At 40.7% G+C, this 25941-nt stretch overlaps 1 protein-coding gene across 1 annotated transcript in view; it reads right to left on the reverse strand.

Moving 5' to 3' along the window:
- Positions 1-25941, reverse strand: part of LOC128691391 (sodium-dependent phosphate transport protein 2B) — a 71866-nt gene that overhangs the window by 26871 nt on the left and 19054 nt on the right. The window contains exons 2-3 of the mRNA XM_070091593.1: positions 20673-20829; positions 12309-12449 (exon numbers count right to left, since the gene is read on the reverse strand). Of these exons, the coding sequence (XP_069947694.1) occupies positions 12309-12449; positions 20673-20829 (298 nt within the window). The remainder of the gene's footprint in view (positions 1-12308; positions 12450-20672; positions 20830-25941) is intronic.

A 25941-nucleotide genomic window follows, 5' to 3' on the forward strand; every position in this document is an offset into this window, starting at 1 on the left:
GGGATAGTGACGGAGGGAAGGATTTTCTCTGCTTTGTCTTCAATGGCGACGCCATAAGGAAGCAAGAGGATGGGGGGGGGGGGGGTTGAAATTTCCATAATCTTCAACTCCCAACACCGCCCCAGATTAAAATAATAATAACGTAGCTTCAAGTCCCCTAGTTTTCCTCTTCCAATCAAACTGCCTTCCCCAGCTTGTCTGTCTTAGCAATGCGGTGCCACAGAGGCAAGCACAGTGTAGTTAGTATTAAATCAGCTATATCTCCTGAAGCTCACGTATATGTCGGACTAGCATAAGTGACGTACTATAGTTCAAGTCACTTTGTACCATATTCATGAGATCAGTCCTTGAGACTGCAGCCCCAGTGTGGAACCCTCACCTAGCTCAGCATAAAATGAAACTTAAGAAATTTTAATATATATTAAGACTGGTACTTGAGCTCTGGTGAGGATTGAGGTACAACGAACAATTGCTAGATTTCTTGCCCTTCGTGAAATGAACACGAAGAGATATGATCACGACCTGCAAAATATTATAGGGTATAAACAAGGACAAGATCTTTGCCATGAGAGAAACTGGAACGAAAAGTTGCAAGTGGGACAACACATGCCATACTTGTAACTTTTCAAACTCTTCACCTGAAAGATATTAAAATAATGGACTTCACTAGACCCAGCAGGTAATGACAAGGTAATGGTTGACTTCGTACACACGAAAATATGGCAGAACTAATTAACGCCAGTCAGCTGAGAGTTAAGAAGTGGCCCCAAGAACTAGAGGTAAACTTCACTGTAAATTGAAAATACGTGATTTTGTATACGGCAAAGAAAAAAAAGCTGCGGGTACCATACAGGAAATACCAGGGCATGACCGGCGGCAAGGGCAAGAGGAGAAAAAGGTGAAAGGGATGGAGAAGGACGAGACAGTGATGAGAATGGAGGAAGAGGAAGAGTGGGAGGAAGAGGAAGAGGAGGATGAAGGAAGAGATAGTGATGAGAATGAGAGAGAAAGACTAGAAAGGAGGAGGAAGAGGTAAGGGGAGGAGGAAAAGTTACTACCTTGCAGAATCATCGGTATCATCACCGCATCATCATTTTTGTCTCCAGCTCCACTGAAAAGAAACCTCTGAGACTGTCGTACCTACAGAACCCATATTGACAATGTCCTCTTCACCCTCCTCAAGTCTTCCAGATCTCATTTCTTCATGTATGAAACACTTTCTGTGTGACGGAATATGATAGGGGACAACTTAGCTTTTATTCTCACTATGTAAATATAAGGATATTCAAGTCGTACACTCCAGGTGTTCATTGCTGTTCAAAAAACGCGGTCACTAGTTCATCAGGGTGTGGTCTATGCAGGAAGATGACAACGTATACCCACTTGTTTGCCTGTCTGCTTCCTCCTTAACAGACTCCTCCACATCCTCCTCCCCGCACCAGACATCTCGACGCGCGCCGTCGTTAGTTCTGCTTGCTTGGCCTTACCTTGATGGTTTTTTGCGACAGCTAGATCAGTGCTTCATAAGTGTTAACTTTTTACAAGTGCGGCAGACGTGTGTGGATATGTCGTACCTCTTATAGCTCAGAGTTCAAACATTATATATATATATATATATATATATATATATATATATATATATATATATATATATATATATATATTATAGGTAGTAGGTTGGTAGACAGCAACCGCCCAGGGAGGTACTACCGTCCTGCCAAGTGAGTGTAAAACGAAAGCCTGTAATTGTTTTACATGATGGTAGGATTGCTGGTGTCCTTTTTTCTGTCTCATGAACATGCAAGATTTCAGGTACGTCTTGCTACTTCTACTTACACTTAGGTCACACTACACATACATGTACAAGCACATATATACACACCCCTCTGGGTTTTCTTCTATTTTCTTTCTAGTTCTTATTCTTGTTTATTTCCTCTTATCTCCATGGGGAAGTGGAACAGAATTCTTCCTCCGTAAGCCATGCGTGTTGTAAGAGGCAACTAAAATGCCGGGAGCAAGGGGCTAGTAACCTCTTCTCCTGTATATATTACTAAATGTAAAAGGAGAAACTTTCGTTTTTCCTTTTGGGCCACCCCGCCTCGGTGGGATACGGCCGGTGTGTTGAAAGAAAGAAAAGAATATATATATATATATATATATATATATATATATATATATATATATATATATATATATATATATAGTAGGTAAAATGAAAGGGGGTAAGGCAGCCGGGATTGATGGGATAAAGATAGAAATGTTAAAAGCAGGTGGGGATATAGTTTTGGAGTGGTTGGTGCAATTATTTAATAAATGTATGGAAGAAGGTAAGGTACCTAGGGATTGGCAGAGAGCATGCATAGTTCCTTTGTATAAAGGCAAAGGGGACAAAAGAGAGTGCAAAAATTATAGGGGGATAAGTCTGTTGAGTGTACCTGGTAAAGTGTATGGTAGAGTTATTACTAAAAGAATTAAGAGTAAGACGGAGAATAGGATAGCAGATGAACAAGGAGGCTTTAGGAAAGGTAAGGGGTGTGTGGACCAGGTGTTTACAGTGTAACATATAAGTGAACAGTATTTAGATAAGGCTAAAGAGGTCTTTGTGGCATTTATGGATTTGGAAAAGGCGTATGACAGGGTGGATAGTGGGGCAATGTGGCAGATGTTGCAGGTGTATGGTGTAGGAGGTAGGTTACTGAAAGCAGTGAAGAGTTTTTACGAGGATAGTGAGGCTCAAGTTAGAGTATGTAGGAAAGAGGGAAATTATTTCCCAGTAAAAGTAGGCCTTAGACAAGGATGTGTGATGTCACCGTGGTTGTTTAATATATTTATAGATGGGGTTGTAAGAGAAGTAAATACGAGGGTCTTGTCAAGAGGCGTGGAGTTAAGAGATAAAGAATCACACATAAAGTGGGAGTTGTCACAGTTGCTCTTTGCTGATGACACCGTGCTCTTGGGAGATTCTGAAGAGAAGTTGCAGAGATTGGTGGATGAATTTGGTAGGGTGTGCAAAAGAAGAAAATTAAAAGTGAATACAGGAAAGAGTAAGGTTATGAGGATAACAAAAAGATTAGGTGATGAAAGATTGGATATCAGATTGGAGGGAGAGAGTATGGAGGAGGTGAATGTATTCAGATATTTGGGAGTGGACGTGTCAGCGGATGGGTCTATGAAAGATGAGGTGAATCATAGAATTGATGAGGGGAAAAGGGTGAGTGGTGCACTTAGGAGTCTCTGGAGACAAAGAACTTTGTCCTTGGAGGCAAAGAGGGGAATGTATGAGAGTATAGTTTTACCAACGCTCTTACATGGGTGTGAAGCATGGGTGATGAATGTTGCAGCGAGGAGAAGGCTGGAGGCAGTGGAGATGTCATGTCTGAGGGCAATGTGTGGTGTGAATATAATGCAGAGAATTCATAGTTTGGAAGTTGGGAGGAGGTGCGGGATTACCAAAACTGTTGTCCAGAGGGCTGAGGAAGGGTTGTTGAGGTGGTTCGGACACGTAGAGAGAATGGAGCGAAACAGAGTGACTTCAAGAGTGTATCAGTCTGTAGTGGAAGGAAGGCGGGGTAGGGGTCGGCCTAGGAAAGGTTGGAGGGAGGGGGTAAAGGAGGTTTTGTGTGCGAGAGGCTTGGACTTCCAGCAGGCATGCGTGAGCGTGTTTGATAGGAGTGAATGGAGACAAATGGTTTTTAATACTTGACGTGCTGTTGGAGTGTGAGCAAACTAACATTTATGAAGGGGTTCAGGGAAACCGGCAGGCCGGACTTGAGTCCTGGAGATGGGAAGTACAGTGCCTGCACTCTGAAGGAGGGGTGTTAATGTTGCAGTTTAAAAACTGTAGTGTAAAGCACCCTTCTGGCAAGACAGTGATGGAGTGAATGATGGTGAAAGTTTTTCTTTTTCAGGCCACCCTGCCTTGGTGGAAATCGGCCAGTGTGATAATAAATAAATAAATATATATATATATATATATATATATATATATATATATATATATATATATATATATATATATATATATACATATATATTAGGTGCAATGTTACGTGTCCCATTGATTATTCGGTACAGAGGAGGGCGTCAAGTTAGCCAGTGAATGTGTTGTGGTGGGAGGATGAGGGTGGGAAGTCAACGTTGTCTGGGCTGCCTGCAAGAACTTGTGCTGGGGAGTGAATTAACTTGATTTTACGGGAGATATTATTTTTGTAATTCCTTTTTTTAATATTATCTTCCTTCCTTCCTTCCATGAATCCTTGTTTTCTTTTTGTTTCCTCACTGTGTTTTTTTATTACCTTCCTCATCCCTACCTTCCTTCCCCCTCCCCGCACCTCACCTTGAGACGTTGTGATGTTGAAGGTGATTGTGGTGGAAGTGTTGGCGGTGATACAAGAGGTGGTGGAAGTGTTGGCGGTGATACAAGAGGTGGTGGAAGTGTTGGCGGTGATACAAGAGGTGGTGGAAGTGTTGGCGGTGATACAAGAGGTGGTGGAAGTGTTGGCGGTGATACAAGAGGTGGTGGAAGTGTTGGCGGTGATACAAGAGGTGGTGGAAGTGTTGGCGGTGATACAAGAGGTGGTGGAAGTGTTGGCGGTGATACAAGAAGTAGTGAAAGTGTTGGCGGTGATATAAGAGGTGGTGAAAGCGTTGGCGGTGATACAAGAGGTGGTAGAAGTGTTGGCGGTGATACAGGAGGTGGTGGAAGTGTTGGCAGTGATACAAGAGGTGGTGGAAGTGTTGGCGGTGATAAAAGAAGTGGTGGGAATGTTGGTGGTGATACAAGAAGTGGTGGGAGTGTTGGAGGTGATGATGGATGTGGCGCAAATGTTGGCGGTGATGACGGCAGTGTTGGTGGTGATAACGGCAGTGGTGGAAGCGACGGTGGTGGTGAAAGTATCGGTGACACAAGTAGTGGTGATGCAATGCAAGAGGGTTCAAGCACCTGCTGGGTGGTGCAAATGACACACAGGTCCAGACCAACGTCACCTGACCACCTCGCCTCAGCCGCCCTCCACCGGCTGTTACCGATCTATTCTTACCTCCTTCCCGTCTCTACTGTATCTAGTTCTAACCTTACACTATTTTTTTACAAGCATTTGCGACCACTGCTTCTTTCACTCCCGGGTCGTAAAACATCTAACGTTACGAAATATTCTGTCGGCAATTTACATGTTTTAAGTGATTGTATCAGTTAAAACGAGACCATATAAAAATTGACGTCTCAGGAAGGTAATAGAATTTAGAGATGAGAAAAAAGACAAGGAAGAGGAAGAGGTGTGAAAAAAAAAGGAATAAGAAGCAAAGGTTATTTTTTTTTACATGCTGATCGAGTCACAACAGAGGCAAAACAGTCCACTCATTGCTGTTTAGCCAATAAAAACAGTTATCTCTTATCTGAGTATTGTTTTAACTGTGTCAACAGTGTCATGGAGTTACTATCCTCGACTCTCCTTGTATTATCCTCGTGGTTACTCTCATTCTTCGAGCTTCACGGTGACAGACAAATTTACACTGTGTGATCTCTCATGATAACTCGTCCACAGTGTTTTCAATTTACGTTTCTTATAGTTGTAGCGTATACTTCCTCCCCTGAGTTATTATTCTAAGTATTTTACCAAACTGTTTTTAATGAAATTTTTTTTATATCCCTTCCTTTATAACCTTTTATGCAGTACTCGTGTCTCCACTTTTCCATTTGTCAACTCTGTTGTGTTGTGTGTGTGTGTGTGTGTGTGTGTGTGTGTGTGTGTGTGTGTGTGTGTGTGTGTGTGTGTGTGTGTGTGTGTGTGTGTGTGTGTGTGTGTGTTTGTGTGTGTGTGTTCTCGCGTACGCGCTCTTGGCTTCTTCCTACTGTGGTTACACATTAATTCTTCATCATTCATCATCCTCATCTTCTAGCCACTGAGGTCAGCAAGAGGAAAACAGCAAGAGACAAAATTCATTTCTTCCTCATGACAGCCTCACTTATTCGTTGTAAATATTTTTCTGGCTATGAAATATAATGTGTTACTAAACCATCTTTTGTGGAGTGCGAGTGTATAGATCTTAGCTCTGCATCTAAGGTATACCACCACCACCTCTCCAGGATGTGACCCACAACACTCAACTAACAACTAGGTATTTATTTACCACTAAGTGAATAGGGAGCGAAAGGCGTAAGGAAACTTGACCATACGTCCCGCCAAGCTCAAGGAACTGAACCTTGGCACCAACCCTTCTGCTTTGAGCCGAGAGCGATCCAACTGGGTTGCGGGTCACCTGTGACACAATACTGGAGTTACCTGGACGTGTGGCCACCATTCAACTGAGTGTCGAATGCAATTACATTCTGTACGGGCGATGACAAGACAAAGGCGTCGTGGCAAGCTGTTGCTCTGGCATTTCTACATCAATTTCTATATACGAAAAAAAAGACGAACTTTTGTTGTTGTTTCCTGCGACTTTCTCCTAATCACCTACCGCTTGTGCAAAGAATTTTCAATGTTACTAATACCTAGAGCCCCATTAATTAATAATTCTCTTTCTTTTTATTAATTATTATATTATTATTATTTCGGAAGGGTAAACCATCCTATCTAAGGTATGGTACCATCCTCAACAATGTGCTGAGACCTAGGTACTAATGGTTGTACAGGGAGCAAAGGCGAAAGGAGACATAATTAACGTCTTCACAATCCCCAGGATTAAATGCGTCATTTAGATGCAAGTCAGTTGCGCTGCCACTAAGCTACAAATCACCCTGACGACAGAAGAGCTCACTGGATACTTTCATGAAAACTCTTTCACACCCTAAAGGTTCTAGGTTCGATTCCTGGGCACTGTGCTTCTGGTATTAGAAAATCTCCTTCCACACCTCTGCTCCAGCACATGTAGTACTCCCCGAGAACTGAACCCAAGTTCTCTCGGTTGTGAGGTGAAATGTAAGGGCGAGTTCTGTGTGATCCAGTGGAAAATAAAGACACTGATAGCAGAGAAGTTTTTATAATGCAACTTTACGCTCGTGTGACCTGTCTTGGAGCCTGACCTCATAGTGCTCATAAGCCACGTAAGTCCAAGGTATTTGCTCATCCCAGTGTACTCGATAAAACCCAGCACTGGACGAAACGTCGTATCAAAAGGATTCTCCAATATCAGTGTCCTCATTTCCACCTGTCGGATTTTACTATCGTCTAACAGGAGAGTCAGGGTTCAACGAGCGGTGACAGAGACCTCGTTACCTTACCATGCGGCCTGAACATAATTAGTGGCGACATCCCGCTGCTGCTACAGGAAGACAGCTCCACCCAAGTCTCTTGTTCACAACAGTGGTAGTTATAGAACAACGCCAGATGTATACACACAGAGGTTTATAATTCTCACTGTGTATACCCGGAGCGGTTTGCATCTCTGTGTATATTCATCGAGAGGTAGTTGTCTCCAAATGCGTATAAGCTGTTAGTTTAGTTCCCCCATTTAGGAATGAAAGAAATCTTGAAAGTAATCTTGAAATCACCAAAAACTTCACAGAGCAGATCACTGTTCGACTAAGACCTGAATTGTATATATAGCTTGATATAACTCTGGATATTTATCAGAGCTGCAGAGCTAATATGCCTTATGAATGTGGAATTTATGCAGAAATGAATCAAATAAAAAAATGATTCAATTTCTCTCATTTCTCTCGCTCTCTTGAGTCAACAATACAACAATTTAAACTAGTTATTAATAGGGTCTTAATGAGCCAATCAGCGGGTCATTGCATGATTAAAGACCCATGTCAACCCATTTTTCCCTGACAAATTATCAACATCCTCCCTTTTAATGCTATTCTCTGACATCCTTATATTCCCTTCTCTCTCTCTCTCTCTCTCTCCCGTCTTCATAACCGTAAGCTATTGTCTTCCTATCTTCAGTTGTATCTTTGTTTCCGGCATGCATTTGACTCGTTATATAGTGTTTTATTTACTTGTGTTTTATTTTTGTCATTAAGACCGTATTCTCTGTGTCTGCTGTCCGTGTCCACCCTGTGTCTGCCACCCGTGACCACCCTGTGTCTGTCACCCGTGTCCACCTTGTGTCTGCTGTCCGTGTCCACCCTGTGTCTGCCACCCGTGACCACCCTGTGTCTGTCACCCGTGTCCACCTTGTGTCTGCTGTCCGTGTCCACCCTGTGTCTGCCACCCGTGTCCACCCTGTGTCTGCCACCCTTGTCCACCCTGTCTCTCTTCCGTGTTAGGTGCAGGATGACTACAGACCATCAAGTACCATGACTCAGAACCTCTCACGCATGTACTAGTCTTCCGGGGATGGTGGAGTTGACAGGCTGGAAGGGGGGTGACAGCATAGGATGGCAACAATGGCTTGTTATCCCAGCAGCAATGTGTGTAGTCTAATTTACTTTTCTGTTTTTTTTAAGGTTGGGTGAACGTACCCACGAGTGATACAAGCAATTATATCACTGAAAAACGGATTGTTGTTAGTGTCTGGATCCACGAACTTTCACACAAAAATAAGATCAAATGCAGACAAATCTAATGGACATTAAAGGCGTGTATCACACGCCGTAAAATGTGTAATAAGTGAATGAGTCCTGCTCTTGCGCGAGGTATAAAGTGTAGCATCTTTCAGTGCTGGCAGTTAAAATGGTAAATATTGTCACCATATCCACAAGGAACATCAAAACGGCTATTGAAAACCACTTGATAAGAATCTGTCGTAAGATTCTCGTTTAGTGGGGATGTTGATGACTATTTTGACCACCAATTCTTTTCATCAAAAACTTGATACAGAAGCATATTGAGAACTTTTGACTAGAGCAGGAGTATACATTGTGCAGCGTTGGGGATGCGACAAAAAACACTCGGGGGTGACTGCTAGATCCTTGGATATTAGAGTTTGCGAATATAGATATGCTGGCAACCAGGTCGACCGCAACAATGCATGTACGCATGTGATCACCGCAGACACGATTGTGACCATTTGATGAAGTGGAATGAGTCTTGATTAGTCATTTTTAAAAACGACCAACAGAGGCTGAGGTTGCTGGAAGCTGCCTTAATTACTAAAACCCGATCATACGGAGATCTGGAGAGTACAGTGTTTCCAAAATTTTAGGCAACATGATCTGCCATCATGTGAGTCATTTAGTACAGCCTACCTCACCTCACTACTTTTTATCTGTCTCTGTCCACTATTATATTATTTTTATTATTATTATCAAAAAGAAGCGCTAAACCTACAAGGGTCATACACCGCTGTCCACTATATAACGCCCTGTTTTTAGCTTTGTATGAAGACTGAAGTATCTCGTAGCGAAACGTTTACCATTTACAATCAGGAAATTGCTGCTGACGGGCCCCCTAGTTTACATAACCATCATAGCCTGGTTGAGGTGGCACTTGGCGAAGGTAGTGGCCAAGTTACTTCCTGAAGATTTCTGCACTTGTCCCGGAAACATTTTGGATATCTTCTGGTTAGTAACTTGAAGAGTCATGGGGACAGATGTTGACACAGTGTTCTTTTATTGTGCCTTTGGCACTTTTATTTTTATTTCAGTAAGTTTTCATGGTAGTATGTATGTAGATAAGATATCAAGAACCTCAAGTATCCTGGTATATATTAGCATGTATCTCTTGTCTGCTTAAATGACTTTATTGACAGTAAACAATATCTGGACACTTTTATCTTTCATATCTCTTAAATGGAGTCAACACCGAAGGGTATTGTAGATGTGATAGCATAATTGATTTGCATAATGTTGCCATTGGAGTTATTTCTCTTGCTTCTGAAAGTTCTTATTATCCACTATCATTTCTCTAGCTTCGCTGAGTATGTTCACTTAAGTCTGTCAGGCGAAACCTCGGCAAAGTATCAGAATCTTGTATGTGGATGAGTTTATGTTCAACTCTGCTAACCTGGGTGTGTTTCTGTATCGAAATGACATTAACATCCTAATTCTAGCACTGTAAAGCTAGTAACACAAGAATGTTGCAAGGGCTGAGAACAGAGTTGATGTTGCCACTGGGTATGTCCCTCACAGGATGAGTGATATTGCCCAATAAACTCGCTCCTCAGGGCAAGATCTTAAAAAAATCTCAGGACTATGTGGTAGATACATGTCCATTTGTCGTTGTTCTGTGACCTTGGCAACCTTGCACGATCATTGCCGGCAGCGACGATGTAGCTTAGGTATGTAGATAACGTAGCAGCAGTCATCTGTTTGGATGATGGAACAACATTTGCTCCCGTCAGCGATGAATGGTCAACATGGTTTAGCGCTTTTTTTTAGCGACGCTAATAATAATGTTCACTTTGGCTCTGTGAAGCCAACAACGAGACTCCGGGGAAACTCTGCACTCGGACGGGCTAAAAACTAATTGAAAAAACTCTACCTTTATAATCTTGATATATACTAAATGAAAAATGAATACTGACCATTGAAACTGATAATCTGAGTGTTATAGGATGAACTGAACCATCGTCTAGTTTTAATTCACATTTTGTGGTTAGTTAACTCTCACAAGTTTATAAAAGATCTAGAAGAAAGTCTTTAGATTATGAACATGGTAACTATACACTAAGTAGACCGGTGCAGGCCACTGGTCAGCCTTTGTTCCCTGCCTGCACCCGTAAATGGTGGTGGTCGCAGCCACCTGCCCTGCTACCTGACTCCTTAACACCAGCTAATCACATTAAATACTAGAAAGCTTAAAACAGAGTCAGTTCTTCTCTGTGTGAACCACTTAAGATCGTCCGAGGTAAAACACAGCGACATTAATACTATATATACCGAAATTACTTCTCGTAGTCTGCTCAAAACGATGGAGGTGTCTGGCACATTTAATGTCAGAATCTACATTATTTTCCATGAAACATTTTGTATTGTTACTGAGTCGATCCATGCAGGATTTGTAACACAAAAATTGCTTCCTCCACATAACACACACACACAATATATATATATATATATATATATATATATATATATATATATATATATATATATATATATATATATATATATATATATATATATATATATATAGGTATAACTTGCGATTTTGGCTTATATAGCAACTGTCTTCTTGCCGAATAAGGCAAGCGAAAATTTGTGTATGCAGTAATTTCGGAAAAATCATTATGAAAATAGCGAAAAAATATATTTCAATGTGTTTATTATTAAATTATTGTAAACTTATCTAAAATATATTTAGTTGGATTAGGCTAAATTAAATTGCGCTTGTTATAATAAGGTTAGGTAAGATTTGTAAGGTTCTTTTGTTAAAAAATATTAATTTTTACATGAACATAAGAGAAAATTTTAGAAAGACTTAATTTTAACCGAGCTCTTTCTAATTGACCAGTTCTACCTACTCGGCACGACACACACACACACACACACACACACACACACACACACACACACACACACATATATATATATATATATATATATATATATATATATATATATATATATATATATATATATATATATATGCAAGACAAGCCACGGGGGCGGGTGGTAACCGTGGTCGGTGACATGTGCACTACGCTACTCTGAGAAAACTCTCTCTCCTTGCTTTAGTTGCTCTCTTGCAACATCGCCTAGCTCCCGATGACGCACTGAGAAGTGTGAGAGTACTTGAGCTAAAGATTTCCACCTCCCGAGGCTTGTCTTGCATTGTTTATTTATTTATAGGGAGGTACCACCTCTAGAAATGAAATGGGAACCCTCATCCTCAGAGAAGAGAATAAACATACTCCAGGGAACACTCAAGACTCTATATGTAAATAATTTCGCCTGTGTGCGAACTGTTAAGCATGTGTGTGTGTGTTTACCTACCTAGGCAGGGTGACTCGGAGAAACACATTCGTCATCACTGTTTTCTAGCTGGTTTTTAAAAAACGCACACACATTACAATTAAAAAAACAGTGAGTATTATGCAGCCGTGAATTTCATCTAGGAGCACACACAAAAATAACTATTTTTCAAAGCATAAATAAACAACCTCGACATTCAGACTGGTTATAAATACCTGGCATCAACATACATGTGCCTCAGTAAACAGATACTGCACCGATACGAAGTTTATATGATCACCTAAAGTCTAGCAGAATTATATACATTACCTTCAGTAGTCTCTCCTCCAGAGTAAAATCCATACGTGATGATACCTACCCTTAAAGGAGTTTCAGTGTGCGCTGGATAAAGTGCCTGTTTATGCTGCTTCGTTATCGACGAGGACATCACAGATATTAGAAACACGGTAAAGTTAAACCACAGACTACATGTAGGATTAATAAGAAGAGTAGCAAACTTGCTGACCTGTGGTCTTGCCGGCGATGAGTCTGAAGGAGGAGGAGAGAAAGTCCAAGGAACAGATGAAGAAGTAGAGGAAACACAGCACCAGCACTACCTTGGAGATGTTGATCGTCACTCGTTTCACCTTCTCTCCCGTCGTCAAGTCTGCAAGTGAAAATAAACTTTATCAATAAAAGAGCAATCGCTTAAACATGTACTAGCATAGAAACATGGGATCAATAAATGTTACTGATACAGCACTAAAAGGCTGAGTGCTGCTACACTGCTGCCATCTATTGATTGGATAGTCATTCTGAAAAAAGAAGGGAATGGTAGGAAGAACTCGTTAGGGTTAATACCTATCTACTGTACGAGCGTTAAAACCATAAATCTCCTGTATAAAAGCATCGGAGAATGCATATCGCCTAAAAGAGGGATTAAACTAAATTCTGATGTATAAACTGAAAGATACACACCTCTTATGTATATACTTTTAAGGTGGAGCTCTGACTTTTAACTGGTTTAATTTTGGTAAGTTTCTCAATTCTGCTCCTGATCAGCCGGGCTGTGGTGCATGCGTTGGATCAGGCCAATTATAATTTAATACTTTTATTTTTTCGTTCTTTTTTAACTGAATCTGATTTGTTTTTTTTTCAGTAATATTTTTTATTAAGTAATGTGTTGAAAATGGAGTTACCTACAGTGTACATGGGGTTATCAATAATATACATGGGGTTACATGTAGTATACATAGGGTTACCTATGTATACACGGGTTTACCTATAGTATAAATGAGTTTACCTATAATAAAGTATGTGCAAGAACTGTCATACAATATGCAAATGACCTATCATTCACTAAGTGTTAGGATGGAGGAACAACATGGGAACGAGGCGGAGGAAGATATTGCAGACCCAAGAGCAACATCCCAACCTTGCAATACACGCATGTCACTCTATCTTATGAAAATAACCTTGATGAACTGCAGGTAAAAACAAAAAAAGTTAACTGCTGTGTCGACAAAGGAGAAACAGGTTAGGTAAGTTAACTACATTATAATTGTTCAGTATCATGTGTGTCGGTCAGCTGGTAATAATGAAGTAGATTTACAGAATGTTGACTAAACGAAAGTCATTACGGGTGTGCGTAGCCTGACACTTCCAGTCAACAATACTACTTAATTCTCTTTAAAAAAGGATTATAGTACAGTCTCTTTGTATATATATATATATATGTGTATATATATATATATATATATATATATATATGTGTGTGTGTGTGTGTGTGTGTGTGTGTGTGTGTGTGTGTGTGTGTGTGTGTGTGTGTGTGTGTGTGTGTGTGTGTGTGTGTGTGTGTGTGTGTGTGTGTGTGTGCCTGCATCGTTGTGACAGCATGTATATCGATGATTGAAACGGCTAATGGCTGACAAGTACGATGATATATTCACTTTGGAGCACAAGCTTTTGTTGGGACAACGTTTTGCACGAGCGAAACGCTGTACTTGTGAAATCTTCTGCAAATTGCATCTTTACCTTCATATGTGTTTTCCTGTGGTTTATTTATGTTGTGTGAAGACAGTATAGTGTATGAACCCGGCAGACTCATATTAAGGGATCAATGTTCTGGTGAAATGTAGCCTTAATGACGCAGGCGAACTCAATAGGTTTTAAACGTAATAAACTAGAGAGAGAGAGAGAGAGAGAGAGAGAGAGAGAGAGAGAGGGATGATGTGAAGGTCACGAAGATGATTTCAGTACCAACACCCAGAGTTGCATATATAACTAGGTCAAGTTGAGCAGGGGAAAAGATATGTGTAACGCCACTAGGCTCGCTCGCCATCCATCCAAGGGAAACATGGCGACTCCGTAAGGACGCTCCTCGCTGTCAAATGGCCGAAATAGTGGACACTCTTTGTATGCTGGACGATGGTATCTGGTAAAGCTTCTGTTCATGATTTTAACTTCGTCCTGTCTTGCATCAGTTTTCTCGACTCTAAGTCAGACATGACTTTGCTATCCAAATTAGGTCGGGGCGAGGATAGGAGAAACAATGGGAAGGTATACGTAAGCTTTAAAGGCCTGGGAGTCGAATACCTAGGAATGATTATCCGTTATGGGATTATTTCTACGGGACTGTTTGTAGTTGTTAGGGAAACTGGACAGACCGATGAGACTGCGAAAGGATCTCACTAAAAGACTCCGTAAACAAATTTAGAATCATGAATACGTTAAGTCTTTCAAGTACTCTGGAAGAATCTCCAGTCACTAATTTTCTAAACACATCACACGAAGTTAGGAGGAGGTGCGGGATTACCAAAACTGTTGTCCAGAGGCCTGAGGAAGGGTTGTTGAGGTGGTTCGGACATGTAGAGAGAATGGAGCGAAACAGAGTGACTTCAAGAGTGTATCAGTCTATAGTGGAAGGAAGGCGGGGTAGGGGTCGGCCTAGGAAAGATTGGAGGGAGGGGGTAAAGAAGGTTTTGTGTGCGAGGGGCTTGGACTTCCAGCAGGCATGCATGAGCGTGTTTGATAGGAGTGAATGGAGACAAATGGTTTTTAATACTTGACGTGCTGTTGGAGTGTGAACAAAGTAACATTTATGAAGGGGTTCAGGGAAACCGGCAGGCCGGACTTGAGTCCTGGAGATGGGAAGTACAGTGCCTGCACTCTGAAGGAGGGGTGTTAATGTTGCAGTTTAAAAATAAAAACTGTAGTGTAAAGCACCCTTCTGGCAAGACTGATGGAGTGAATGATGGTGAAAGTTTTTCTTTTTCGGGCCACACTGCCTTGGTGGGAATCGGCCAGTGTGATAATAAAAAATAATAAATCACACGAAGTTAGAAGTGCTGTGTTTCTTACGATTATACTCCCTCATGTCAATCTGGATGAGTAACCTGATTCCATTAGCGGTCTAGGAGTTATAAATATCGTCTTCAGGCATTGTCTAAGAACATGGCATCTTGCGCATCCAAAATACTCATTGTTTATTCCATCCTCATCCGATCATTCAGTTTTACGCTCGAGGATTGCGGCAAAAACAGTAGCCATGGGTACTCTGTGCTGGATGCTGTCATAGTGGAAGATGGATGAAGCTTCTGGTAGAGTGGGTACACAGGCAGCTTTGATTAATTAGCAGAGATGGTTTCACATCAGGAGCCTCTTCTTACGACCACCAGATGGACACTCGCTAAATAGGATTATTCTATACTCGCCAAAGTACTGTTTACTCGCTGATTTTGAGCTTAATAAAACAGCATCGAATCCCTGATGTATCCGGTTGAAACAAAGGGATCGAAATTTGGGCAATGCACTCAAACGACATCCCAAATCATGTTTCTTGTGCTATATTGAAATAATCCCTAAAATATATATTTTATACTGCAATACCAGCGAATAGGTCATTCATGCTTGCCATTAGCAGTCAGGTGTTTCTCAGAGGCTGTACGACCCTTACGGTTTTAGTGGTTTATATGAACATAAAAATAATATGCTGAGGTCTTGTTTCCCTCACTCCAACAGATGAGTGTCCTGTCACCATGCGAGGAGCTAGAGCTGAGGTACAATGAAAGATCAACGAATGAACTGCGTTTTGATACTGAGTTTCACACTCGGTAGAGTGTATTGTATTGCCCAGTATTGCGCAGGTTGACTGATGAATGCATTTAACGCCTGTAGACTAAAGGGGGGTGATTAAGGTGGTATGTTGCCTATTCATCACCACTCACAAATACTTTAATCCTTAAAATAAGGATTTAAACTCTCATTGTATATCCACTGAGAGATATCTACTTCTGTGATTTATATCCTGTGCCCTAATATTGAATATTTAGATATATCTAAATATTAGCTTCTACGTAATTTATACATTTAACCTTTTAATTGTGTTTTTATTCTGATAAGTTCTTCATACTTTAGTTAGTTAGTTAAAGATTAGCCGGTATTCTCCCGGCCCGGGCCTTGTCCAAGTGGTGGCCCGGCCTTGGCTCCCTCTTTAGGGAGTGTCTGAGACCTAAGTCTCCCATGGGAGGAGGCACAAGTACCTCCTCATCTTTGGGACCAACTGTCCCCAGGCCTAGCCACAAGCTAGGCCTCTCTGGTCTGCCATCCCCGCCCCAAGGGGACAAATGGGAATGACAGTCTTGTGAGCTAAAGGCTCAGGCACCTACCCTACCCTAGAAGGGTTAGGCATGGTGTCGATTTTTCATACTTTGAACTTATTTGTAAGTGTATTATTCATCTTTTATTTTACGTAATTTTTCTGAAAATTTATTTTAAATGAATTAATTTAATTATTTATCTATTCATTTATGGTACCGTTCAATAATATTTTTATTTATTATGCCGAAAGGTTGACAGATAAATATATTGATTCAGTTCCACGGGATGTGTTTCTCTCACAGATATTTCAGTGCTGGGGTTCAATCAACCTCAAAATCTGAGCCACTAATGTGGGGTTCAGGGAAAGAACCCAGGTCCCGCTTCACGGGACCTGGGTACTGGTGGAACCTTTCACAGGACCTAGATGTTGGTGGAACCCTTCACGGGACCTGGGTACTGGTGGGATCCTTCACGGGACCTGGGTACTGGTGGAACCCTTCACGGGACCTGGGTACTAGGGGTATCTTCAGCAACATGGGCGCAACACGATGCGAGGTGTAGCAAGGCTAGTGTTGCCCAACAACATTACACAGCTTGGCACCCGAGGGCCAACAGGAAACACTGCAAGTGCAACACTGCCACACCCAGCCACACCTCTCCCCAACACCTCCATTCCCCATCATTACCACCACCACAACCACCATTATCTCCCCCATCATCGAGTATAATCAAAACTCGCCCCATCCAGGCAGTATCGCCTATGTTTACTGAGATTTTTTTTCCACTTCCATGAACACAATGTTTTATGTAAACAAACCTCGCCTGGACCTGCATCATGGTTACCATGATCTTCATGGGGACTGGGAAGCGTTCAGGTTTGATCCTAAGAAGGAGAGGATAGCTCTAATTCCCTGAATCAAGAGTTCTTTACCGGTATCAAAGCTCTTCTTGGAAGTAGGTGGCAGCGCTCACAGGTTACCACTGCACCAAAGAGAGTGTCGAAACGAACATTTTTTCTTAATTTATCTCACCATAATAGGCAAAAATTCTCTTGTTAAATGAAATTTGACAAATATTCCGCCTTTTTATTATAATTCAAGGAGTGAAAATCATTTCAATTATCGTCAAAAAAGTATTATTTTAGACTAAAATTGTCTAAACTTATTGATTTTAATGATCTTTTAATAATTTATATTTTAAAATATTATCCTGTATTGAGAAACATGAGAAAACTTGTTTTTGTTGCATATGTCGATGTTGCAGAGCAAGAGTACATGCAGCCTCAATGAGCCTCGTGCAGTTGAGAGGTGTTTAGCCACATTAATCAACCAACCGAGTTCGTTATTCAACGAAAGGATTTGTAGAGGATCGATTCTCCATCAGTTAATTTCCAAACACGTGTTACTGTCGCAGCCTGACTGTCCCCGTGCCCATCTGCATCAGTGGGAATTTTCACATCTCTTTTGAGAAATACAACACCAGCGTGTGGAGGCAGGGTTGTGATGGACACTGATCTCTCTCCAAACATTTTACTACACATTAAGGTCAAGGGGAATGGTGCTGCTGCTCGACTATTGCCACAAAAACGTGGATGGTCCGCAAACTTACCGCACCACTGTGTCCACTGTTATAACTACTATCACTATTAACTATTATAACTATTGTCACTTTCACCATTATCAGAATTTCCACCATCATAATCCCCACAACCACCATCACTATTGCCACCATCATCACCATCACCACCATTACCACCATCACTAACTGATCGTATCGTTTAATCACCTTGAATCTATAATGTTAAAAAATACTGTGGAGAAGTTTTTGGTTGGAATTTTGGAAAAAAAGGCTATGAAGATTGTAGTAGAAAACACATATGAATCTTTTGAATGATAGCAAATATTTTCTTAGACTCAATGTTAAAAACGTGGAATGAGTTGATTGAGGATGCAGAGTTAAATTCATATCCATTGAAGGTGAAATAACTAACAACAGTGACGAATGGAAAGAGTGGCCGACAGTTTTAGACCCCATTAACGAACTTAACCAACCAGACTGGTGGGCTAGCCAGAGGCTTAGGCTACGCCTGGATAATGATTTTATATCCATTCACCTTGTACCTTCTATCAGTAGGCTATGTACCAACCAATGATAATACTAGGCTAGGGCTCTGTCTTTTTCTCTCTCTCTCTCAACGCCACGATTCTGGGGTCAGTTTCAACACCAGCACACTTGCTCAAACTCTACCCTCCGTCAACGCTACCCCACAAAACGCTGACATTTGACGCGTTGCGTCATCTAGCTGATGTCGTGAACGTCGAGGCGTTGGGTCATTTTCAGTCCCTGCATGGACCTCGTGGTCTTGAGACCACTTAACCAGCCGCTGCAGGGTACTGGGAATTGCAAGCAAAGACACGCGTGTGCTGTCTGTTGCAACTGTGAACACATCTGTGTGCTGAGCATTGCGTGCGAACACGCGTGTGTTGCGTGTTGCAACCATGAACACGTGCGCTTACTGGTCAGTGCATGCGTACACACACACGTGTTGTGGGCACGTCAGCACGCACCACACACCTGACCCTGACTGCATTTTAATTCACTCTGCCAATGATACGTTCTGCTTTGCTTGGCAGAGATCAGATATGGCGCCCCCTAGCCAGTGGGGGAGCCTTAAAGGGATAGGTTAAACTAAACAAGGCAGACCGTGGCACAGGCTTTTTATGGGTATCAAAAGAGCTCCGGGCTACGAAATGAACGGGAATAAGGAATGAATAATGGGGTCGTTATTCAACGCTAAGTGAAGTAGTAATCCACACACATCTGGACGCAGTAGATTGGTTTAAAAAATGTGAACTTACGTACACGCTTAGTGTGTGTATTAAACCCTTATGTGTGTGTGTGTGTGTGTGTGTGTGTGTGTGTGTGTGTGTGTGTGTGTGTGTGTGTGTGTGTGTGTGTGTGTGTGTGTGTGTGTGCGTGTGTGTGTGTGTGTGCATGCGTGGGCAGTCATAAACACTGTGTTTCAGGGATGTCGACATTTAAGATTTCGAGGCGATACGTCGTTCAGCATCTGAATCACTCTTGCTAGTCTTACATTGACAGGCGCTTCAGAGACACCTCGAGCAAAAGAATACCTTATTAAGACAATGTTTTCCTCATACTGAGAATTATCAAATCATAATTTGATAAGGCTCTCCTTGAGCAAAACATTTTCTTAATACATGGCTCGATAAAGCTTTTCTTATGCGAAACGTTGTCGCAATATATGGCTTGATAAAGCTCTCGTTAAGGGAAACGTTGTCTTGATATTTAACTTCACTGAGCTCCCCTTAAGTGGAACACTGTCGTTTTAACACAGTGCTTGACAAAAGTCTCCTTGAGCTAAACGTCTAAATAAAGGTTGCAGGGCCCACACTTGTAATCTCTCTGCCCTCCGTCCACCATCAAGCTAAATCCCACATTACAGCTGACCTTTCGTCCACTCTTTAGCCACTCTCTAAGGTCAGCCGGAGAGAAGTGAGGTGAGCGCAGGTGAACTCTGAACCTCTCTCAGTCACTAGGGTTGAGCGTGGGAATTATTATTATTATTATTATTGTTGTATTCTTAATTTTAAAGGCACGTTTAGCAGGGACACTACATAAAGTAGACAGAAAAAAAACACTGTTTCACAAAGTATACAACAATCCTGATGTCAGTTCAGGTGGTGAAATGGTAAGGTCAAGTCGTGGAGAGGTCAGCGGAAACGAAAGTCGGGTGATGATAAGAGAGGGCGTAGGGCTCGATACGGCGTGAGCTGTAAGTGGCTGTAAGAGTCGAGTCTGGCCCTATAAATCCCCAAACAAGAAGACAAGAGAGGGCGAGATCTGGAACTGGATATCAGGTAGAGGAGCTGCATTTTTCATGAATTAATTCCTAACATCTGCACACCTTCCTCTGCGTTTGTCACAACTGGCGGCTAACACATAAGAAATACCTGGTGTTTATCTCTCAGTGTATACACATTGAGAATTTAATTAATACTGTTTTAGGAGCTACGGTATATTTGGTTAGTTTACAGCTGAACTGTGATCTTAATGACTCATCTTCAGTAGAAAGGTTTCAAAGCTAACAAAATAATTGAAGGTAATATGCAAATTGATACCGATAATATTGATGAAAGGCCAGAAGTTACGGTCCTCTATTTTCTCATTCTTTTGTATAATTTGGAGTGGCCAAGGTCCCAGGAACCAAACGTACCCAGTAAAGATTTCCTTTCATCAACAAAGTAACTAAAGTTTAGCGTTGACTGACCTGCCCACTTGACGCCATCATCAGCTTGCATCTCGGTGACGGCCCAAGGGTCGTCCAGGTCCTCCTGTTTCACCTGGCTCTCCCTCGCCTTCTCCTCCACCGACGTCTTGGAAGGAACATCACCGCTGAAGGCAATGTTCACCATCCCATTCGACAACTGTGGGGGAAACAAACATCATTATTAGGTTTAAAAAATAAACCGGACAAGTACAGAAGTGGGTGTGGGTGAGTGTGTGTGAGTTTGACTTGCCCAACATGGGCTAATACCTGCTGCAGCGCTCCTTTACATGAAGAGTTAATTATCACATCTGCAATAAATAAAATGCTATTAAATGGGGTCAAGTTAAGTGATTAATTTTAATATTTTTCAGAGCTCTATCTTCAAAATATATATCTGATATAATGCAAATTATTCATTTAACTTGATCCCATTGAATATCATTCTATTAACGATATCATCAGCACACCTACTCCCATAAAAAAAATATGCTACTTTTTTTTGAAAGATCCATGTTTCAGAATCTGACCATCTTCCCACTGCTGCCGGATTTGGGACACTGCACTCTCACGATTACGAATCAGACACACACGGCTGTACCACATGGAGACACGACCGGCAACTCTGCGAGGACTGGTGGATCGCAGTGTCGGGTCACCATATCTCAACAAATTGTCCTCCTATCTATCAGCGGACGTGCATGATTCTCTTCCAACATCAACTACAACGTAACACACGAACTGACCTCGTTGAAGGCCCCACATTTAGCATAGAATTTCCCTCTCTCTCTCTCTCTCTCTCTCTCTCTCTCTCTCTCTCTCTCTCTGACTTTTTTAACGGATAATGACCTATTGCAGTAACTGTGATTTCAGTTTCACACACACGCTGACGTCGTCCCCCCCACTACCACTATCCCCTACCCAATACCCACTCCTATTCTACACTCATCTACCCACACAACCCTACCCACAGCGCTGCATGATCCATACAGGTTTATCACATAAAATGACTATTATTATCTTCAGAATTATTATATATATAAAAAATAATTATGTATTGATCAAAATAATCATTTGTATAAGAAATGAAGTATTTTAGAAGATATGCATTTAAAATATAATAACGTATTTCAGAAAGTTGTTAGGTATTTAAGATAATAATTGTGCATTTCACAAAATTATTGTGCATTTACCCAAAAAAACGTGTATTTAACAAAATTATTGTACATTTAACAATATAATTGTAAATTTAACAAAATAACTTTGTACTGAGCAAAATACTTGTGTATTTATTAAAATAGCCTATTTAACAACAAAAAATGAACATAATTTGTTTGCAGAGTATATCGAATCGCCAGAGCAGAATATATAGGAAGGCGGAGAGTATCAACACGACATGTAACATAACACGGGAGTTACAATACTTCTGCTGCGCGTCACCAGCTTTTTTTTTTAAATTCCCGCCCCATGTAACTATTGAAAATAAGATCTCTCTCTCTCTCTCTCTCTCTCTCTCTCTCTCTCTCTCTCTCTCTCTCTCTCTCACTCTCTCTCTCTCTCTATCTTGGTCATATCTCTCCCCCATTAATTCAATGCAATCATAAAATCGACGGAGATGGTAATTACTGTAACCTTGAACTCAAGGTTGAAAGATCACGAAAGCATTAAAATACAGCCTAGCAAGGGGTGGTAAATTGTGTCCACGCCCTTCCGGCACACACACACACACACTCACACACACACACACACACACACACACACACACACACACACACACACACACACACACACACACACACACACACACACACACACACACACACACACACGTCTCCTCCAGTAACGGACATCAACCTTGAAATCTCTGTATAATAATAGTCTTCCCCATAACTCACACCCTAACAGTTCTTCTCAGTTCAGCCATATTCATACAAATCATCACAAAATTATATATATATATCCAAGAATTACCCTGACTGCGTTGTAAGGTTTCAGTTCTATCGACTGCATGAAGGTCAGTAATGCTACATACAACCTGTGGTGAGTACTTTAATCCATAACATAGGGATTCATGTAATCTCTTAGTGTAAATAAACTAAGTTTACCTGAATCCAATTAATGCTTCCAGGTGTATATACACTGAGAGAGAGATATGTACCCTTGAGTATATACAGTGAGAGATATATGTCTCTCAGTGTATATGTGCATTGAAATATATACCCTTCTTTCTATATATATATATACACACTTAGATACACATCTCTCTGTATATACCTTAAAAGATACACACCTCTCGGTGTATAAACCATGAATTATCGACTGTATAGCTCCAGGCTGGGCAACATATATTGAAGGGGGCATTATGCAGCTAAATTTATATCTTAGGCATTTTTCTTTACTTAAAAATACGGCATTAACGTATTTTATTATATTGTGTAAATACAAAATGAGCGGGGCAACGCTGCGTGATCGACAGCAGAGATCATCAAGTCGAGTTGCGGCACCTGAGCTTGAAAACGACTTCCTCGAAGAGCGACGAAGAGCGACTACCTTGAGCCATGATCATCCTGTCTCACAATGGCTGGCGTCACCAACAGGAACTATACACCACCAGCCAACCTGCCCAAGTTTAGACATACAGGTGAGCATTCTCCAAAGAGGAGCATCCGCCCCCACCGGAAAATTGTACTGTGTACCAAGTCTGCGCCTCAGAGGTTTTATAAAGGAATTCTTCGACGTGTGAAGATAGTGAAGCTGTACGTGACGCCGGTCAGAAACTATGGCTAGAAGAATCGTATGACCTTGAAGAAAAATAACCACATATTGCTGAAAAATATTTCACTGGGACTGTGTTTCGCTCTGGGCAAATGCTTATCAAATGAGGATTTGGCAAAGCTCTACACAAATCGAAATGTTGCCCCAATAACAACTTTTTCTGCAGTCTGTCTCTTGTGTTCACTATTGTTGGCATTACGATATTCGTATCCTATTTGAACGACTTTGTTCCTGTTCACTACACCAATACACACACACTAGTATAGACCAGTGATGAGGCGGGGCTATGAGTTATGACTCGACCAATGCAACCACAATTAGATGAGTACACACACACACACTCTGCTAGGCCAACATTAGTTTTAAAATAAAAGGAACGAGGGGAAACTGGGGAAACTGTAGACACAGAAAAAACTGTTAATGTGTTTGTAACGAAAAAGAAATTAAACCAGGATCAGAAAGAGATAAATAGAATGGGAATCACATCAATGAAATGCCAAAATGTTTTAAGAATTTCACTATCTAAGACCATTTAGTAGGATATAGTAGACACTAAGAATATGGGAAAATATAAAAAAGACCACTAAAAAAAAACTAAAAATTCCTAAAGATAGCTAATGACAAAATGTGGGAAGACTATAAGGATAAATCAATTAGACCAATTAGAAAAGACCATACGAAAGAGGACAAGGTAAAAAATATAGGTCTTTGGAAATACTGATTAGAGGTTAAATGGAGACAGAAGTGAGAAAGAAAGGTTTTTTTTACAGAGAGAGAGAGAGAGAGAGAGAGAGAGAGAGAGAGAGAGAGAGAGAGAGAGAGAGAGAGAGAGAGAGAGATTGAGGGGGGGAAGAGACAGACAGACAGACAGACAGAACCACACCAATCCGTCAAACGCTTTTTAAAGAAACGAGCACAACATGGTGACCAAACTAAAATAAATGGACATAAAAAGGGAAACAGTGAGACAAACATCTGTAAAAAAAATTATGTATTAATATAGCTGAAGAAATTTCAAAAATAATAGAACCGAGGGACATTATAGATGAGAAGAAAGTTGATATATTGTCGAACCAAAACTGAACTGGAAAACTGTATTACAAACGAGTTTGTATTGTGTAGAAGAGACAGAGTGGACAGGAAGCTCGGGGATGTGTTAGGAAAAAACAGGAGGACTTGGGGGGGAAAAATAAACAAAGAAAAAAGATTAGATTGCGAGAACGGAAATTTCAATGTTTGGACGCAGGATTTTAGAGAAACTGAATGGGACGTAATATTACCAGAGACAAATATACATAATGTATAATGTATAAAAGAAGAAATAGGAAAGAACTGATTAATAGTAGACGCTGGAAAGCAATGAAAAATAAAGAATTTTGAGCCAGTATAAAACGCGGACCAGTCCAGAGACGAATCAGAGATATAAACAAGACAGACATGAATATACAAAGTTATGGAGGAAGAAATGAACTTTGAAATGTAAAAATACATAAGAGCAAGATTTATAACCCAAAGTTAAAGGATATTGAGATAACTAAAGTGGCAGTAAACAATATAACTGGGTAGTGACAAAAATTTAATAAGACTGGATGGGTCTTAAGGGAATGTGCAGAGGAACTGAGATATCCACTACAGATAATATTAGAGATTCGCTACAAACAGGGAAAAATGACAGAGAATTGGAAGGTGCAGCACATCGTGCCAACATACAAGAAAGGTGACATGGAACAACACTCTTTAACGTATAAGTCAGTTTTGCTAACAAGTGTTGTAAAAATATTTGAAAAAAAAGAAACATTAGATATAGTAATAAATTAAATCAGGTTTAATACCCAGGTATCCAGTATTAAGTTAAATTAGGTTTAATCCCCAGGTATCTAATATTAAGTTAAATCAGGTTTAATCCCCAGATATCTAGTATTAAGTTAAATCAGGTTTAATACCCAGGAATCCAGTATTAAGTTAAATCAGGTTTAATTCCCAGGTATCCAGTATTAAGTTAAATCAGGTTTAATACCCAGGTATCCAGTATTAAGTTAAATCAGGTTTAATACCCAGGTATCCAGTATTAAGTTAAATCAGGTATAATACCCAGGTATGCAGTATTAAGTTAAATCAGGTTTAATACCCAGGTATCCAGTATTAAGTTAAATCAGGTTTAATACCCAGGTATCCAGTATTAAGTTAAATCAGGTATAATACCCAGGTATGCAGTATTAAGTTAAATCAGGTTTAATTCCCAGGTATCCAGTATTAAGTTAAATCAGGTTTAATACCCAGGTATCCAGTATTAAGTTAAATCAGGTATAATACCCAGGTATCCAGTATTAAGTTAAATCAGGTTTAATACCCAGGTATCCAGTATTAAGTTAAATCAGGTATAATACCCAGGTATGCAGTATTAAGTTAAATCAGGTTTAATACCCAGGTATCCAGTATTAAGTTAAATCAGGTTTAATACCCAGGTATCCAGTATTAAGTTAAATCAGGTTTAATA

This window comes from Cherax quadricarinatus, chromosome 36, assembly GCF_038502225.1.
Source record: "Cherax quadricarinatus isolate ZL_2023a chromosome 36, ASM3850222v1, whole genome shotgun sequence".
In the NCBI taxonomy this organism is placed as follows: Eukaryota; Metazoa; Arthropoda; class Malacostraca; order Decapoda; family Parastacidae; genus Cherax; species Cherax quadricarinatus.